This window comes from Antedon bifida, chromosome 2 (assembly GCF_963402885.1).
Source record: "Antedon bifida chromosome 2, ecAntBifi1.1, whole genome shotgun sequence".
Lineage (NCBI taxonomy): Eukaryota > Metazoa > Echinodermata > Crinoidea > Comatulida > Antedonidae > Antedon > Antedon bifida.
In genome coordinates this window covers 34090531-34111404 of record NC_136227.1, presented here as the reverse complement: position 1 = coordinate 34111404, position 20874 = coordinate 34090531, and the positions used below count along the sequence as shown (strand labels likewise).

Sequence of the window (20874 nt, the reverse complement as noted above, 5' to 3'; positions counted from 1 at the left end):
ACATTGTAAAACCAAATAATATAATACTAAATTAAACACTTCTAGGCTAAACACATGTTTTAATGATGTCAACTTTACATAAAAATAAACAGGGTGTAATGACATTATATTATTCCATAGATACAACATAATGTAATTATGTAAAACATTATTAAATAATGTTTATACAAAAACCTGCCACTCATTTATTTTGTATTATAAGTATTGGCGCTTGATGATAATTATAAATGTCATTAAACAAAAACCATGCAGATATGTTGTTATTATAATTTATTTGAGCATGGAGAAATAAGTTTGAGAAACAAGTTCAGACTTATAGTAGTGATACTGAAGTAATTTTTCTTTCTTTTATTAGTAGCCTAGAACCAGCATGAAAATGAAATACCTCACTCAAACCATGAAGATCATTGTCCATGCTCATACATACTGTCCTCTACAATGAAAGTAATTGTAGGCCTATAATACAGATATGAAGCTAAAATTTGTTTACATAGGCCTACTTTGTTGATTAAACTTTGAAATTGCAACATAATCCTTAAATTTGTAAACATTTGTAATTGTAGATTGGAATTGGAAAATAACTACAGAATATGAATATGAATTACAGTCGCCTATCCACATACCGGTAGCAGGTAACGTTGAGCTTGCTCACTCAGTCCTGGTTTTAAGATCGAACTTATGGAGGATGGCGAACAATTTGAGATTTTGAGAAGGTTTCGGAATTCTTGAGTTTGATTTTTTTTTATATATACTTTGGTAAGTAATAATACCCAAATGTTCTGAACTTAAATTTTATTTTAAACATTTAAAAAAAATGACTGTAAAGCCTTCTTGACAAAAAAACACAAATGTAACTTTAGCAATCAAAACTTGCTTAACTTTTATTTTAAGTTCAACTTAATCGGTTTAAACAAAAAAACAACTGTGTAAATTGTACTACTGTATATAAAGGTCAAATTTAAATTGAAAATACTATAAAACTGTAAGTGATTGAAATTTACTTAAATTAGTATAAACTACATAATTATGCTATACACAGTATAGCTTTAATCTGAACAACAAAAACACAATTTTTTTTAATCACTAATTTCAAAGTTTAAAGTTCAAATGCTCCACCATATCCTACAGTATCAAAATAAATGGAATTGAATTGTGTGAGAAAGACAAACATTATCAAATCAAATACAAAGTAAAATAAAAATGTAACATTACTATTATAACAATATACTGCTACAGTAGTGAAATGATTTGGTTTATAAATACTGAATCCAATTATAAGCCCATCCTAATGTATAAGACGATCCTAATGTATGCTCATCCTAATGTACAAGCCCATCCTAATGTACAAGCCCATCCTAATGTATAAGCCCATCCTAATGTATAAGCCCATCCTAATGTATAAGCCCATCCTAATGTACAAGCCCATTCTAATGTATAAGCCCATCCTAATGTATAAGCCCATCCTAATGTACAAGCCCATCCTAATTTACAAGCGCACCCTAAAGTTGGAGTATATATTTATGTAAATACAGTATATATGGGCATAGTATAATATATTTTTACTGTAAATGTAGTAAACTACAGTATGGATTGTAATAGTATATTACTGTAGGCTAATAAATGTTTTTTTCAACATTCTCATTTGGCGATAGAACTTCACAATTTGTACATATCCCAGACCATACTTCCTTTTAACAACCTAATAATGTTAAACATCTACTGATAATTAGAAGTTACTGAACAACTTAATGCTAATTTAGATTTTCTACTTGTACGTCCAAAGCTCTGTCTACACTATCAAACTGTATATGATGATGTCAAAAATGTGATGTGCCCATATATGGACATGATGATGTCATATCACTACCATATTTGAGCATATCACTACCATATTTGAGCATATCACTACCATATTTGAGCATATCACTACCATATTTAAGCACTTTTTTGTCAAACCAGTTTGATAGTGTAGACAGAGCTGCAAGTATACAGGCTCTTCTTGACATTTCTCGATTGTACTCAATAATTTTAACTCATTTAACAAATTTAATAAATAATACATTGATTTATAAAATCATTGTGAACTTAAAAGAAAGGTGAAATTAATATTCCTAATTCTAAGTATTTTTACAATAATTACATAATGATACAAACTCAAATGTTTGTTTCAGTATACTTACATTACTACTATACAAGTCTACAAAAATAGAGTTTGTACTTTAACAAAATGTATCTTTGTACCGACATAGTAGAAGTTTTGATCAAAATAATGATTGTTTTTGCAACATAAAGATTTCTTTCTACTGATGATGATACATAACTGTAATGTGTTACAGCATAAGAGGTAATTTTTTTTACATTAACAATTAGAGTTTAAATCTATGATACATAAATTAATATTGATATTACAGTTGGCCTATATCAATTTGCATATTTTCAATGTTTAGTATCTAGATATGCTTCTGATTGGTGATATCATTTGTAGTGTTTGATATATCAATTTGCATATTTTCAATATTTAGTATCTATATACTGTACAGTTTTAATGATTTCAATGTGTATAGTTTCAATGTTTAGTATCTAGATATGCTATTGATTGGTGATATCATATGTGGTGTTTGATGTATCAATTAAGAGATCTTCATCATGTTTTTTATTTGGAATTATTTCATCAGCATTATTAATATCTTCCATGTAGTTTGATGTAGTTCGCATATTTTCATCATGTCTTTTATCTGGAATCACTTCAGAGCTACTGGTGATATCTTCTGTTGAGCTTTGTGTATCAATTTGAAGATTTTCATCATGTTTTTTATCTGGAATTACTTCATCAATATTGGTGATAATGTCTGTAGTATTTGGTGTATCAATTTGCATATTTTCATCATGTTTATTTTCATCTTGAATTCCAGTAACTTTCTCAGTATTGGTGATATCTTCTGTTGTATTTGAAGGACCAATATACATATTTTCATCATTTTCAGTTTTATCTGCAATATTTTCATCAGCAATATTTTCATCAGCATTGGTGTTGTCGTTTACTGCATTTGTAGTATGAACATACAGATTTTCATCTTTATCATTTTCATGTGAAATTGAACGGACTTCGAAATTGGTGATGTCTGCTGTTGCAGTTGAAATTTCAAGATGTGGAATTATATCATCAGTAGTGGTGATATCTTTTGTGGTTTTTGATGCATCTAGTAGAAGCATATTTTCATCATGTTTTTTATCTGGAATTACTTCATCCATATTGGTGATATCATCTACGGTGTTTGATGTATCAATTTCCATATTTTTATTAGGTTCACCTTGAATGACATCATCAGTATTAATGACATCATCTGTATTGATATCATCTTCTGCAATTGATGTATCAAGATTTTCATGATGTTCATTTTTGTCTGGAAGTACTTTATCGGCATCAACTATGCTTTCTGTGGTATTTGTCATCAAACTTTCATTATCAATGACATAGTCATTTTTCTTACCAGAATTTGATCTCTTTCTAATACGTAGCTTTACAGCATTGCCTTCTTGCGGTACACCCTTGTCTACCACTTGACTCAATGATGCAGAAGGCGATTTATTGAAAGGGTTATGCAACGATTTCCGGAAAGACACCTCTTTAAATTTAGTCTCCTCTAACTTCCTCTGAGCTATTTCAATCAGTTGAAGTGGATCTACTTCTTCATCTACTCGCAGTGGACAAATAATCGCATGTTTTTTCAAACTTTTCATGTAACAGAAATTTCTCTTACAGAATGGACAGGCATGTTGTTCTTTTAACAGATGTTGCTGATCAGATGACACATTATTTTTTAATTCATGTGTTTCTTGTGTTTTTTGTTGATTCGGGCATTTTTTATTGTGTCGTTCCAGTCCTGAAAGAAGTTTAAAGATTTTACCACATTCAAAACACTTGTGTTTATCGTCAGAAAGAGACTTTCTTTTTACAGCTTGTGTATTGATTGGCTTCACACTCTCATCAATTATGAGATCTCCATCAATGCTTTCTGGAGTACTTACTGGTTTAAGCAAAGGTACAGTATTTGCACACTCCATTATATGCTTGTGAAATTCAAGTTTGTCTAGAAACACCATAGAACACTTTGTACAGGTGTTCATAGTGGAATCATGTCTAACTGATTCATATCTTTGATTCGTCATCATATTCAGGAACCCAAGTTTTCGGTGATGTGCGAATGGATGGTGTCTCTGTGGATTTACTGGAGTTGACTTTCTTGGACTTTGATTCTTCAAAGGTGAAGGCTCCTTCAATACTTGAAATGCGATTGTATTTTTTAATGGAGATTTCCTCTTCACACCATCTGCAATTTGTGATATTCTACTTTTAGAAGGGGTAACCTGTTGGTCCCTGTTAGGGGACACTGCAGTAACTTGAGCAGGAACTGTGAAGTTAATAGGTCGTAGTTCATCTGGTCCAAGTTCGGTATAACTGCATTGGACATTTGCGTGGCAATCTCTTTGGTGTGTTTGTAAATTTGACAAGTAAGCAAATTCACGTTGACAAACAGAGCATGCATACATTTTTCCAACTCTATGCAATGTTGATCTATGCTCAACAAGATCTTTAGGATCTTTAAAAAGTCTGATGCAGAACTCGCATTTATAGTTCCATTCCTTGGCATGAATAACAACATGTTGTGTCAAATCTTTCATGGAGTTGAATGGTGCCTCGCAAACATTACATTTGAATGTGCTAATTGTTTTTGAATTATCAGCAAGAACAGTTGTTGATGCTGACATTTCCACTGATGGTACTTCAATTGGATTTGATTTGACTTCAGGAACTGTTGGCATTGATAGATTCTGTGGTTGATGAGTTTCATTTAGTGACTGGTTGTACACTGGATGCTCAGAATGTGGTGAGAGAGATCCTGGTATGGTCAATTGAAGTTTAGGTGTACTGTGATACACCGACTCACTCATATCTACTGTATGTTTTTGTGAGGCCGCTCGTTCTTCTAATATTTTTTTGACAGTCTTGCTTTTGGAATTCCTGGGTATTTCAAATGTACGTTGCCCACTGGACACTGGAACCACACCACATGGATGTGGATTTCTTTGAGGTTGAGTGTGAGAACTTTGGCCCAGACCCATGAATCGAGGTTGTGATGCTGACTTGTTTGTGGGAATTCTTGGGGTTACATGACATCCAGGCTGATGATAACGAGGTTGATTATTATGTGATGGAGGAAAAGTCTCAAGACTGTGGTGATGACCTAAGCCATCTCTTTGTGAAACTTTTGAGGCTGCTATCCGGCTGATGGAGGAGTTCAATGAATGAACATGTTCTGGATTCATACCTGGAAAAATAACCTTAGGAGGGGAAAGTAGAACACCTTTTTGTATTTTTGAAAATACCTGTTGTTGTATCATAGGTTTCTGTTTACTATATTGAGGTGCAGTATAAGGTGGTGGAAGATTTCTTTTGGCTTGATTGCTAAGTTGGAAAGAATGTGGAAGGCCTCTTGGATGAACCAAGCACTGGCCATGTTTTCTGTTCTTACTTTGTTGTGTTGATGACAGATCTAACACAGAGTCCGATACATTTTTTCTGTTAACTGCCAAGTCCAGAACTTGTGAATCATCTTGTGTCTTTTTCTTTGGTATGTAAGGTTGTGGCAAATTTACTTGTGACCATGGTGAGGCCGCTGCTGCATTATAAAATCTTGACTGGTTAGAGGGCACAATTCTTTTTCCAGTAATGTGTCCATGTACAGCACAATCTGAAGAAAGAACTCTCTTGAGTGTACTTCCATTATCTGGAACATGTGTCTTCTGCAATGATGCTAAGGTAGCATTTTCCTCAGCTGTACCTCTTTGTTTTGAAAGATTATGGTTCTTGAAGTAAGCTTCCTCAGCTGTGAGTGAATCAGTTACATTACTGACAAATGCTTTACTACATTGGCCAATGTCATGATTATCATCATCATCATCATATCGGATAGACCTTGTTGGAGTTGCAGAAGAAACAGAACTAACTTCATCTATATTACTACTAATCTGCTGTATATTACTTTGACTTACTTCAAAAGCATCACAATTTTCAGTTACATTACGACATTGGATCTCTCTATTATATGACATGTCTTCCATCAAGTGCGGTTCGGAGCAACTTTCTTGATAGACCCCATCCTCATCAATCCATTGCTTAATCTCCTTGGCTGGGTTCAATGTATTAACTCTTTCAGGAGATCTTGAAACTTCAGTCGAAGCTAGTCCAAAGATAGCAGCAATGGAAGGAGTGTCTTCAGGAATAGCAGTTATCGTTTGTTGTTTTAATTGACTATCTTCTGACAGTGCTGATGACCCATCCTTCATACGAGATTTAGTACTTTTTGCAGTAATTGATCCTTTATCAATAAAGTAATCTTGTTTACCATTTTCTGTCTTTCTTCTTTTAATACGGATATTATGAGCAAGTCTTCTGTGTCGTACACAATTTAAACGAGATTGAAATCGTGCCCCACATACATCACACTGAAGTTTCTTCTTAATTTTGGACTGCCATTTATTTCCTTCAAAGAATGCTTTAACTTCACTTTGTGGTTGTCTTTTTAACGATTGATGCTCGCTGACCTTTGGTTTTTTGTGTGGAAGATGTGCCTTAAAGTGTTTATATGTTAAAAAGGTTCGCGGACATTCTTGACAAGTAAACTGTTTAACTTTATTATGTTGAAGCACATGCCGCTCTAACCAACCAGAATAACGAAATTGTTTATCACAATAAGGACAATTAAAAATACCTGATCCACCTTTGCCTGTTACAGTGTAATTGGCTTTTAAATCTGAACCCTTATCTGAAACAACCTCTTTTTCTGCTGTACTATCAGTAGGCGAGTCATAATTATTCTCCCACATTTTGATAGCTTGCTTCCTCTTGGTAACAACTTCTGTTACTGTCACAGATCGTGTGCGGATCTTCTCTCTGGGATGCGCAATTTTAATTGGCTTGTTGAATTCATGTGGTTTTCGAACCAAGTGATTTTTGCGGTAGTGAATTTTTAGTCCTAGTTGCTTAGAAAAGATTCCTCCACAAACTTTACATTTGTAGAATGGTCGCCCACGTTTGTCTCTGATTTGATCTTCTGGTCCAATTTGAAAAGCATTGTGCTTTACATGTGTTGTCTGTTTTACCTGTGTCTTCTGCTCTACCTGTGTCTTCTGCTCTACCTGCGTTGTCTGCTTTACTTCGTTTGTTGATGAGACATCTGGTGTCTGAATGTTCAAATCTACAAACTTACTGGTTTGCTTATTTGAAGTTGTTTGTTCTGAAATAATAGGTGACAGTAATGGTGGTGACAACTGAAGCTCAAGGCTTGTATCGGGCAATTCACTATCATCTTTCACGATCTGCAATGGCTTGAGGGAACTACTTTTTACATTTCTTTCAAGGACTGGCATAGTTGAGTCATGAAAATCTAAATAAATAAGAAAAAGCAAATTATAAACACTTGACATGGTGGTTGTTGGCTCGTTAATTGTAAGAGACATTGAAATAAAGTACAATTTTCTAACAATTAGCTTTGACCAATAAATTAATTGTAATTAAAGTTTTGTAATTGTTATTTTCTCTATCCCCGAATAATACTAAATAAGTTTGCCAAATGTCTACATAACTTGCTATCATATTGCGTCAAACTGCTGCTTATTCATGTCTAAACAAAGATGAATTGTATTAGTAAAATAAAAACATGATGTTTATAATGCAGTTTTGTTCTATCCTACTATCACATGCTATAGCATTGGGGTGGTATACTTTAATTGATTGCATGCTTTTATAGTACCTGTACCTTTGGAAAATTGTTTTTTCTCAACTTGTTTTGAGGTTTGGTGTGTCTGCAGGCAAGACCTTCTACTAGAGACTACAGGAATATAATTAGAAGATAATTCTTCAGCTATTGGTCCATCTAAGGTAGTTTTGCTAACAGGAGATAATCTCACAACAGCATTGAAGACATTTGCACAAGAACCTATTGGTTTTATACCTGTAATGTTTGAGTCTTTGGTCACTGCATCAAACAATTTGTTCTGTTCTTCTGATGGTTGATCATTCTTGTGATCACTGCCACTTTTGTCTTCTTCTTTAACCAAGTCAGATTTGCCTTCCATTGATTCTTCTTCAAGTTTTGGAATGATATCATTCTTCATCTTTTTATTTCTCAAATAATTTCCAACTAACTTTCTTTTTTTAATCTTCAGGTTTTTGTTGGAAATATTTTCTACTTTAGGAAGACTAAGGTTTTGTTTTTTCTTCTTAATATTTGCTGGTTGTTTAAAAAGTTTGATGTCTTTTAGGTCCATAATTTGTTCTGTCTGGTGGAACTTGAAATCAGCCTCTTTACTGTAACTTGCTCCTTCCATGTGGTTGCAGGATGCATCTACTGTATTATTAAACCAGCATAACAATTCATCTCCAGGGTGAATATCCTACAAATACAACAGTTTGATATTTTATATAAGAAAGGTAATGTCAATATTATAAATAATAAAAAACAGTTAAATTACAGGAGATACTGTATCATAAATTCATGGTACAATATTCACAAGGATGTACTGTGGTTGTTCTGGAGGAAGGTTGATCATGTTATCAACACTATAAAGTGGTTCTGAAAATATATATACAGCTATATATATATATATATACAGTTATATATATATATATACAGTTATATATATATATATACAGTTATATATATATATATACAGTTATATATATATATATACAGTTATATATATATATATAGTTCTGAAAAGAACTGTTGAGTTTCTTTGAGAAACTAAACAGTTATTTTCAGAACTATATATACGTGGTGTACCGCAAACTTTATATCAACATTTGATTTCACCATGCAAAGCTTCTAACAACACACTAAAAAGGTTTTAAGTTAGTCTATATTCTTGGCGTATTCAATTAGAAAATTAATGTACCGTCATTCCATTAGGTATTACAGTAAGAGTATTTTGAAAGTTGAGTTAGTACTCAACAAATAAATATTTCTCATTTAACGTTGTAACATATAAATAAAAAAGAACTTAACAGCTTTTCTGTTGAGAGTATGTTTCGCAATTGAATACGTCAATTAAAAGACAGCTTGTGAATGTTTGAAGATTTTTAACCACACTATAACATCATTTACCTTGATAACTTTGTAGAAGATATTCTTTTTAATTTGCGATGCAATCATATTCTGTTCCTCATAGAAACGTGCACTTTTTACAAAGCGAAGCCAATTAGCCTTTCTTACATCAGAGGCATCGATTAGACAAAGTGGCTTCCTAGATGGACTCACAATCTATAAACAAAAGTATACAAATTATTTTGATTATTTTTAATTATTAAGTAATATTCTTCTTGGTAACAACCCATTATGTGTGGAGGACTGAATTTTAATTGGATAGTGAATGAAGTTAAATGTCCTATTTTACGCCTTTTATAAAGTATAGTGGTCTATAACATTTACATGAGCATATGATGTGTCCAGGATTTGTACTACTGAAGTAGATTACGATTAATGAATATTCCACATGAGTTGATTGCTGTACCATATAATTATTATACAGTACTTTCAATTCATGTCATATTGTCATTGTAAGAACATGGTCAGCAACTGGAAAACAGGATGTTTAAACTGACAGTGTAATCGATTAGTTTAAAGCAATTGGACGCAAGGTATTTAGAATTAAGCATTATATAATAGGACTAATATCATGAGTTAACAATTAAGAAGAAGTCTAACCTCCCAAATTATAGTGAACATTTACAAGGGCCATCTATGGATTCAAGATATGTCTTTGGAAAGTGGTAGATTACCAACTGTGAGGGAGATTCCACATGTGTTGGTTCCTGTAGTACCATATAATTGTCATACAGCACTTTCACATCATGTCATATTGTCATTGTCAATTATGGCAGTGATCAATTCATTCAATTTATATAATAGGACTAAGATCGTGAGTTAGCAATTGAGAATAAGTCTAACCTCCCATGTGTAGGTGTGGTCAGTGACATCATGTAGCTTTCTTCGGACACCTTTGTATGGCCCATATTTCACTCCTTTCTTGATTGTATACTTGGAGTAGACACCTAACAAAGTATCAAAAAAGAAAGTTAAATTAATTTCTGATAATTATGAGAGACCATCAATTGAGATATCTTACCAAAATGAAATGACGTTATGATTTTATTTATTTAATCCAACAACATCCAATCAGCAAAAAGCAAATAACAGGATGCTTTATAAATATAAAAAGCAATGATCTTTGAATATTGAATATTATGATGATCTATACAGTATTTACAGTTACATTAAAATTACACATTCAAAGAAGTGAAAATTGTTGTTGTGGATAGCAATTATAAAGATTATTGTTATCATAATTATCATTAACATCAGCCTCATGATTAATGAACAAATGAAGATTTTTATTTCTAGTAGGTGCCAAGTCATAGAATGCTGATAAATAGATGGTGTTGTTTTTTTTTGTTTCTTTTTAAAACCTTCTAACAATTTGTCTATATGCCCTCAGTGAGAACAGTCCTGTATACACCCAGTATAAATAAAAAATAACAATATACAAATAATAATAGAGTGTGTGACACGCCATGAGATCACATCCTCACTCCTTACCAATTCTTTTGTTGTCAGTCTGGGAAGGTTGTATTTCAAGCTCCCTGGGAAGGGTCATTCCTGGTGGCATCGCCTCTTCCATGGTTGCTATTATCTAAATATGGAGACACAAAAATAATTGATAGCATAGATGTAGTGTTTCAGATGAGAATAACATGCTACTGTACCTATTGTAAAATATAACAACAGGCGTATTACAATAACATTAAATGGAAACACTATGTTCAGGTTCAGATAGTTTTCCTGAAAAGTAAACTTATTATTACTGAAAAACAACAATGCTGTGGAGTACCAAGTAACAATAGGGGCCAACTCAATTGAGTTGAATGGATACAAAGTACAAAACAAAAAGTATACAATTCTTGTGAGATATAAAAGAAATAAGATAAAAGATTAAAAAGAATAACATATTTAAAAGAAAAGATAAAACCTGGAACCTGTACGTGTAAGTACTGAAGAATGATACATGCATATAACTGCATTTTTTAGAAGAGCATATCGGCAACAATTTTGAACAAAAAAACCCCTAAAACTTTCCAACAAACTGTCGTCAAACAAGAAATAAAAAACTGCAAATCATAATAAACATACAATGAGTTCCACATAATGATACTACAGGGCGGTAATAGAACAACCATCCATTTTTCATCCATATGCATAAAATGTAGACTGCTATATTATGTAGGCCTACTAACAGTATAACAATACCAGCATTGTCAAATTAATAAAGAACATTCTGAGACTGCAATTCCAACCAGCAGAAACACTTAAGCCTGGGGATTACTATTCAAAAACAACATGTAGTTGTTAAATATTAATATATAAAATGACCTGAAACATAAAATCTTCAATATAGTTTCTGCAACCTACTTAACATAAGATATCTCAGCAGAATGAAATGACTTCATTTTTATACCACATGAGGAATTAACCTCCTGTACCAATAACATACAGTGACTCACTGCTAAATAATTCTACCATAAGAACAATCTATCAATCAAGTTGTGCTATCTGATAATGTTGATTTTTAAAGTTCAGTTCAGGCCTAGCTATTGTAAATTTGTGGAAGTGAACTCTGGCCCTACAAGGTGACAAGTCAACATACTGGCCTGTGTACGCTTAGCTTCTTTGGCTTATTTATTGAGTTAGCCTCGACTCATCTTGCAATCTAAGTCTAAGAGAAGGTCACTGCTAAAATGATTAGTTCGTAGTTTGGAATCAGCACATCAGAATAATAGACAGAATTCAATCAAATAAAACACACTCCTCTCCTGTAATAATATACAAAACCAAGAGTGTAGACTAGACGACAAACAATTCCCTTTCTAGTCGTAATGAAACCGGTCCACTGGATATCAAATTTCGTATCCTTGCGACACCACAAGCAGGCTTACCTACACATGTTTTTAAAAACGATACCTAAATTAACTGTGGTTTCTTAACATTAAAACCATGAATATATTGCTAACCTGAACTTCAATAATGTTAAAACTAACTCGCTATTTTCTATTCTATTCTACTCGCTTCGGTCCATCGATTTCGCAAAACACATCTAGATCCCACATTTTCAGGCAACAATGACTTAATCAGACATACTGTAAACACATGACTCCTTTATCTGGAGGAATTTAGTCAGACGATTCCGTAGTTAGTAGGCCAAACCGAGAAATAAAAAAAATAACGTGCATCCGGTTCGACTATGATTACAATAATTTTGTAACAGACGACGAAACAACAGAATATGCTTCCTCTACTAATCACATAGAATACCATAAAACAAAACGTCAACAAATAATATATCGTAATCTAATATTTAAATCAAATCTTAATATATATACTCGAAACACAATTACTAAAGCTGTTTTATCACGCACCCGTACTGAACTGAAAGTTCAGTTAGTAGTATTGAGGGTCAACTTTTATTACGACGAGCGACCCATCACCGATTGATTTTTTCGCTTCACTCCAGAACACAAATTCGAAAGTGTTATAATTTTTTTTTAAATTCACGTAAAGTATATATAATGCAAGTTTACTAAAGAAAATACCTTACTAGCATACGTAGGTTACATGGACTACTGTTAGTTTAGTTAGTATTGTTGTAAATTAAGTTGAAAGCAACGAATTGTATGCTACGTTTATATGCAATTCATAATCCCACATTCCATTCATAGAACGTTACACGGTGACAAAAATAAACTCGACCTTGTACAGAATATCACACGTTAAAATGCCAAAAAATTTTAACTACAGCCTTAGTACGATAACTGATAACAACAAATAACAACTAATAATACTTACCTACAAGTCTATTACAATCGCTATATCACAGCTTATCCCGAATGTTCATAATCAGCGAAAATACTTAGAACCATTTCGATACCATTAGTGTTTTGTCGTCAAACATGGCGTTGAAAAATGGACAAAAGCTGTATGTGCGCAGACGCAATGCGGTCTACAGCGGTGTATCAAAGATTGAATTCCGTTGTTTGTGAGAGTTTCTATATCGCTTTATAAAGACTCGTAAAAAACTGGGCGTGGATGGAATTTTGAAATGTTTACAGTTTAGTGAAACATCATGTGTTTATGTGAATTTCTTCATAGTTACTATCTGTAATGCATTCATAATGTACACCTATTCATTCGAAATATATCATACATTTTAAAACGTCACATGTATGATTTGAAAAAAAACTAGGCCTATGTTTTTTGTGTTAACGTGTACATTACGGTCCATGGTTTAATTTACACTGTGTTGATAGGCTAAATCATGCATGATATAAATAAATAATGATCTTAGCATATATAGCATATGTAATTATACAATTTTGCATTATCATTAGACATCGTTACAATATTGTTTCACATTTACAGCAGATCATACGTGGCCTTGTTGTAGTTATATAAAGCGAATCCGAAACAGATTTCCGTGATAAATTATTTTACGTAGGCATATATATCGTACTCCCATTATGGATGTACAAATGCTTGTAATAGAGATCGGACAGGTCGAATAATTACAAACACATGGGCATAACAATTTATATGCCGCCTGTGTTTTAGACATAAATCCCAATCATTACTGATAATGTATTGGGACTGAACTGTATCGTTTTTCTTTTACATCCATATACGGGCAGTCTCGTAATTGTTATAGGCCTAAGCTTTAGAACCAGATGAAACTACATGATATTTGTTCATTTCCATATGCTCGCTCGAATTAATCAATATTATTTGATTTTGTCACATTTAATGATTTCAGTTTCGATCATCAAATAGTTATTATTTTTAATGAAAAGGTACCAATGTAGGTAAAAATGTGCTCATATCGTCTCATAATGTTGTATAAATTAAAATTTGTGAAGAAGAGATCGCCAAAAATTTGATTCAAAACTGAAATGAGGCAAATTATTTTCCATTCGACTAGCTTCACAATTTAATTTTATATCCTTAATTTTGCATAATTATGTATAGCCTGAAATCACGGAAAATGTTCAGTGTGTGTACAGTATAGCATTGCCTGACTACGACGATCTAATTTTAGTCCGAATGGTTACTATCCGCCATGTTGATTATTCAATAAACAGTATAAAATATTTATAATTTTAATATGCATGAATTTGTGATTTCTTTACCATTTTGCTACTAAACATACAACATGTATATCGTTAGTGTTGATAGTCATTAATGATAAAATACAAACACTTAAAATCCGTGACGAGTTCTAATTTGTTTATTTTAAAAATCTCTTCATTTTTTCTAGTAACAATTTAACATTTTGTGGACGTCCGGAAGTAATATATTATTAGCACTGACATTTATATACGTCATTGTGTAGAGAACTAATGTCAACATCAATAATGTATTCGATGAATTAATGTATTAATGAATTATTATCATATTCTCCGAATTTTACTATATATTATAGTGAGGATTTATAATAAATGATGAGAACAATCCAAATTTACAAGTATACGTGCCACAATTTACTCAATACGTACGGTACGGTATGTTTACAAACGAATACAGACGTGTTAAATATTATTACTAATACTATATTTACGATTCAAACAAGCTTTTATTGCTGTGTGCACGATTGATTGTCGGCACCAGATAATCTTTAACACAGAAAAATTATCATTTCAATTTTACTCAACATCTAAGGGTATACCAGTAAGATATATAATTAATATTTTAAATGAGCAAAAACGCTATATCAATCAATAATTGGTGATCATTATGTCTATAACCTTGCACTGTACCTATATGCTTTGTTATGTTCCCATATCAATTTGATTTTGTTTTCTTTCGAAACATGCATCAGTGATTTCACATTTGTCCATCAATCGTCCCAACAGTGATTAATAATTAATTATAAAGAGGCGTATTCTTAAAGTAATCTGAATGTGTTGCAAACAAAGTGTATATATAAGTAATAACATTCAGTTTCCACATTCATTAAATGCAGAATAATGAAAACATATACCTCAAAACACAAGTATATTTGTTAAATAAAACAGACAAATTTCTTGTTTCTGCCTCAAAATAAAATATTTATTATACGAGTACTTTCGACCATAGGTCATCATCAGGTACTATTTGTTAAATAATACCTTTAAGTCATATCCACCTTAGAGTTGATCACAATAAACGAAACACCACACAATAAAGTAGGTGTATCTAAATTATTACTTACATTTTATAGAGTACAAACTAAGACATAACGTCTTGGATGCGTTGGCTATCGATAGCTTGTACTTATTTTAATATGATTAATCTACCAATATTGTTATCCATTCACATGCAATAACTTGATTCACATGTTTTTGTTGAATTATTAAAAAAATAATCCTCGGACGACTTATATTATGAAGTTTTAGTATGTGTACCTTTGGTTTTGACTTAAATGGAAAATTGGAAATTTAAATAAGACATTTAATTTAATGTGATTTTTTTTTTCAAATTTGTCATCTATAAGTCTGAATAAACAACAACAACAACATAAATGAACTTTATTAATTAATAACCAACTCGCTCATTTAATGACGTCATCGTGGTTCAATGTTTCCATCTAAAATTGGAGAAAACGTTAATTCAAACATATGCTGATTCTACATTCATTCGGTATCTGTTAAGATTTTTGTTTTCTCAAACTTATCTTAAATAAATTAAAATAATCAATTTGTAGGTCATTAGCTCGACGAAGAGTGTTTTCCAAAAGCTTTGCACTTTCTGGTAGTTTTGCTTGATAGTTTTGGTTTAGCCTTATTGCTTATTGTATTTTGTATTTATCCATTGAAATTCAGTCACTAATACCACATCATTGTCATTTTCAGTAATTTGTCTTTTACGTATAGCCTATGCATTGTATCGTATCAAGTTAGGTATGAATGTATAACTTTCGTGATAGTTTTCACACCGAAAAATTGCATAATTTCTGTAAACCTGAAATGTAATACTTGTTTGTGTTTACTTGTTGCTAAACTTTGACAAATAAATATATTGATGTATTTATTTATTTATTTAATCACACTCTTGTTTAAGTTACAAGACTAGCCAATTCTGGCTTATAAAATAACAATTAAAATAGACACGGAAAAAACATCAAATAAAATAACAACCTTAAACAGTCTTACAATACCAAACCTCCTGAGGACGATCAAAGCATATTGTTCAAAATGTCGAACATTTATATCCACAACACCAAACCTTTTTTAATATATATGTTATATGTCACCTCAGTTCACATTAATAAAATATTGTCATCAAATAAATCTAATATACCGGTACTTGTTTCTTTTTCTATTTTTTAAAAATTTATACTGTAATGAATTCGTTTTCAAACAGATCCTTACGTTCTTTCCCGTTGAAACGCGCTAATGCAAAACGTTACAGTTATTGTTCAGGTCAGGTCAACCTTGTGAAATAAAACAATGGTTTTATTGTGTTTTGTAAATACATGGTTCAAACACCGGCTTTAAACAAAATCGAACTCAAAGTCTGTAGAGAGTCAGCGATCGCCACTTACAAAAGACTCGACCCTGACAATTGGCAAAGCGTTCGCTTATTATTTCAATATTATTCATTTTTAATATATCAAAATATCATCATTGAAATTATATTCTTTATAAAAAGTACCCTTAATTGCTACCCGATAGTTCATAAACTGACACTACAGATCGTAAAAGTAAATTTAAAATAATAAATAATAACACGTTCGAACCCATAGATGCATTTAGGAATCTTTGATTGGGCTACATTTCTGAAAAAAAAAGTTCTTTTCTATAGCTGTGTCTACATTATCAAACTTTATGTGACAAAAAAATGTGATGTACCCATATATGGACATGATGATGTCATATCACTACCATATTTGAGCATATCACTACCATATTTGGGCACATCGCACTATTTTTGTCAAACTAGTTTGATAGTGTAGACAGAACTTTAATTTGTAGAGTAGGCCATATTTTCAAAATAATATGGCTGACCTTGGTAGATGTCCCGTATGTTAAAAGTGCATACCGTGTCAGATTCCTACAAAGTACGCACCCCTGGATCAGCCGCATTGTACCACTCCTAAATTCTTCGCAACAATTGTTATTTATTACAGATGTTCCGTTTAGATGTTGAAACATGCAATTAAGGTACCGAAAATGAAACTTAGCATTGCTTTCGAAAAAACAGTTACTAGTATATCAAAAGTTGTTATTGTAAATTCTGAAAACAAAATATACATACAATGAAAATGTTTAGTTTTAAGGAATAATAGAAAAGAGAAATCGTATCGTTACGTAAGGCCTACAGTATTTATAACATGATGCAGAAATGTTCTCGTCAGTAAAACAGTTTTTCATGTGGAATTGTAATTGTTTTTCATTTAATAAAAATTCTTGTTTTATTACCGTCATGTTTGAGTTCTCAGATATCTTTTTTTTCTTTTTCTAGATCTATAAAACTCAGATATATCTGGGATCTGTGTTTTCGAGATTTGAGTTAATTTAGTTTTATTTTTTATTTTTGTAAGTTGAACGTAACCTGGGATTCTTTTTAATTTTAACATTTTAATTTAATTTAACAATAAAAAATTAAAATAAATATAATTTGAACAATTGCCATTCAATTTACGTGTTTTTAAAGTTTATAAGCTGAACGTAACCTGTCATTACATTTTATAAATTGCATTTTTTGTTTTTTAAATGGGCAATGAAAAATAAGACCGTTTAGATGCACTTCACACAACTGAAAGATTAAAAAGTTATCTCTTTGCATACAAATGTAATTATTAGAACATTATTAGATTATATTAATTTTTATCCTTCGGTTATCTTTAATTTACAATCTGCGATTAATAATCTTATAGCATATTGGATATTTTAATATGTAATTGATATTGTAATCAAATTGATATGATGATAATTTTGCCAATGTATACGGCATTTCATTCGTTTGCTGTTTTTGTATTTTTGTTTTCTTTGTGTATGAATAAAAATACCCGATGTATGATCGAAAGATGATAAAGTGATAAGACCACGTATAATTGTATAAATATTGACAGTGTTACATCGTTGCAGCAGTTTATCTAGCCATCGTATGCTAATTACAAAGATACTTCCCTTTTTACATAGTTTTGCTTTCGTCAGAGGTCAAACTATAATCACTTAATTGATTATGATTATTTCAAGATGTAATTTATAGACTAAGTGTACTTCGAATGAATTTTGAATGCTACGCGTACATCAGTATAGTATTTGATGCCTGCTGGGATATCTGACATTCCAAGCAGGCGAAGACTCGTTACGTCACACAAAGAGAACAATTCCACAAAGGAAAAAAAACCATTAAAAACAACATACAATATTCCTGACAGAGACACGAACATTCAGTCAAAGACAATTCTATCTTTGTCCTGTGTGGCACCTTTAATTCATATTCACAATTAGATAAATCTACGTCATCAGCATAGTAACATTATAATAAAAATGCATCAATTAAATGTGATATGATCGATAGTGTGGTATTTCGCTTTCATTTTGTGTTTGTTTATATCAAGATTCAGGGATTGCCTTCGCTACTCTTTTGATAAAGGATGAAAATCACGTACAATTATAGTTATATATAGGCCTAGAAAATGACGGCAATTAGTTTACGCGTTATACAAACCCAAATAAGGGTCATGGTAATTTCTTCCATGGTAACAGGAAGCGCGCAATAAAAAGGTCGAGTAGTTTTCGTAAGCATAATGATATTAATGTTCCATTTCTGAAAGTGTGTGAGAGTTGCTGGTAACTCGCAGCGTTAATTTTAGTTGGAGATTCAACATTTGGATCACGTTCTGAATGTGTTTATACTGTTAACCTTGCATAACAATAACACAGTGTAAACGGCATAGCTTTTAGTTATGATAATACTTTTTAAACTCCACTTAATAATGTCTAAAATAAAATATTGTTTTCATAATTATATTTCAATTTTTCATAACATGATTCTGAAATAGTTACATCAGAATATAACCAGAAAATAATACCTTACCTGAGTAACGTTTAAGTTTGAATTATTATTTTATGAAAGATTGAATGGATAAAGTTTGTGGTTAATAAAAAAAATAAATTAAATTCTCTGAACTTCTTGCACAGGACACATCAATTTTTTTTAAATTTCATTACGATTTACAGCCTTACTGCAGTACCAAATCAAATTATTGATGATAGTGATGATGATGATGAATCTAAATATCTTGCTTCTGAAAAAGATGATATTAAGGAATACATGATATAAAAAAATATATTAAAAATATCTGTTTCTTATAATTATAATTTAAAAAAAGTAAATATCAGTTTTTCCTTTCGCAACTGACGATAAATAGTAAAAACAGTTTTGTATGTAAATTATATCCGGGTCCTAATAGATGAAAATATTTTGTTATTGTTCCAAATCTCCTTTTCCTTCTGAATGTCAAAGGTTACCAAAGTATAAACTGCAGAGTTTAAAAGTAATAATTCCGGCGGAAAACATTTAATTCATGTTTGAAATTATGTAGTTATGCCCCTCATATTACAAGACATACGGTAGAATATTTCCTGGTGGAAAAGCCAAATGTGTTGTTGATGATAGGCAACAAATAACGTATTAAGATATATATATTTATAATGTTAATAAGTCCGTAGCATTTGCACTACTTGACGTATTGTAATTGTGAAACATTATTGACTGTTATATCTATATAATTAATTGTAACTGACTATATTTGTCTTGACACTTTGTATAGGTCGGGAATTGTTAGGAGAATGTGCCTCCGTTTTAAAGGAGAGTAAACAATAAATATATTAAGAGAATCTCGAAATGAGTATTATTTTGAAAGCAGACCTATGACAATTTTGATGATTTTTATTGATGATTTGCCCACGAGTACATTATTATAGCTACTTTACTGTTTTCAATCACACAGCATAAAAATGTTATAAATTCCTGTCTATAAGATGATTTAAATATGTATAATTGTAGTCTTTCTCAATTTATGCTTAAATATAATTATAACGAAATTATTTGAATTTTAATATGTATTTTATGTTAATATATTCAACCAGTGCTTTCCACTTTGGTTTGAAATAATTATGAGAATATAAAAGAAAAAAAGTGATCCTATCATTTCGCCATTTTGGCCTTAATTGGGCTACTTGATTCAGGATTCGGATATTTTCATCAAGCAAGCTGTGACGTCACAGACGTACTAAATAAACTAGCCCGTTTGTTTTATTCCCATAGTAATTTATATGTTTATTATTGTATCAAATCTCACTATTATAAAGTGATAAGTTTGTATTTTCCCTGCTCAAAGTGTACCATTTTGGAAATATCCAAGTTTTCTTATAAAACTGTCCATCATGCTGAACTCAATCGACGTATGGCCTCACCTCTTAGTTAGTCGTATAACACTTTTTCTGAATAAACGGAAGTATGCAAGTACCGATAAGGACCTTGGTAATACTTACTTATAACTCCAATTCACCACAGTTTGATTGATCAGATTTATACACAGATTTTCACTTTAAATTTCCTTAGCTGGAGACTTGATTCTGTTTTTTTCTGTTAAGCACTATTATTAAGATCACGCCATGATTTTGGATCTTTTTTGTTTCTTGTGCGCGTGTCTGTTTTGAAAACATGTGTATGCTAATTAATGTTTACGTCACACGCGCTAATTGTTATTTTTTAA

General features: G+C 31.6%; 1 protein-coding gene across 2 annotated transcripts; it reads right to left on the bottom strand.

Moving 5' to 3' along the window:
- Positions 1-777: 777 nt before the first annotated feature.
- LOC144834793 (uncharacterized) lies at positions 778-13064 on the bottom strand. 2 transcript variants are annotated; one of them, XM_078689738.1, is made up of 6 exons: positions 12960-13064; positions 10659-10752; positions 10011-10114; positions 9168-9323; positions 8016-8457; positions 778-7448 (listed from the first exon to the last, which is right to left on the bottom strand). In XM_078689738.1, exons 2-6 carry the CDS (start codon positions 10738-10740, stop codon positions 2590-2592), a joined length of 5643 nt encoding a protein of 1880 aa, XP_078545864.1. In that variant the 5' UTR covers positions 10741-10752; positions 12960-13064; the 3' UTR covers positions 778-2589. The 2 variants fall into 2 exon arrangements, with proteins under 2 accessions (XP_078545864.1, XP_078545865.1); XM_078689739.1 differs by lacking the exon at positions 12960-13064 and adding an exon at positions 12128-12234.
- Between the last annotated feature and the right edge of the window lie 7810 nt (positions 13065-20874).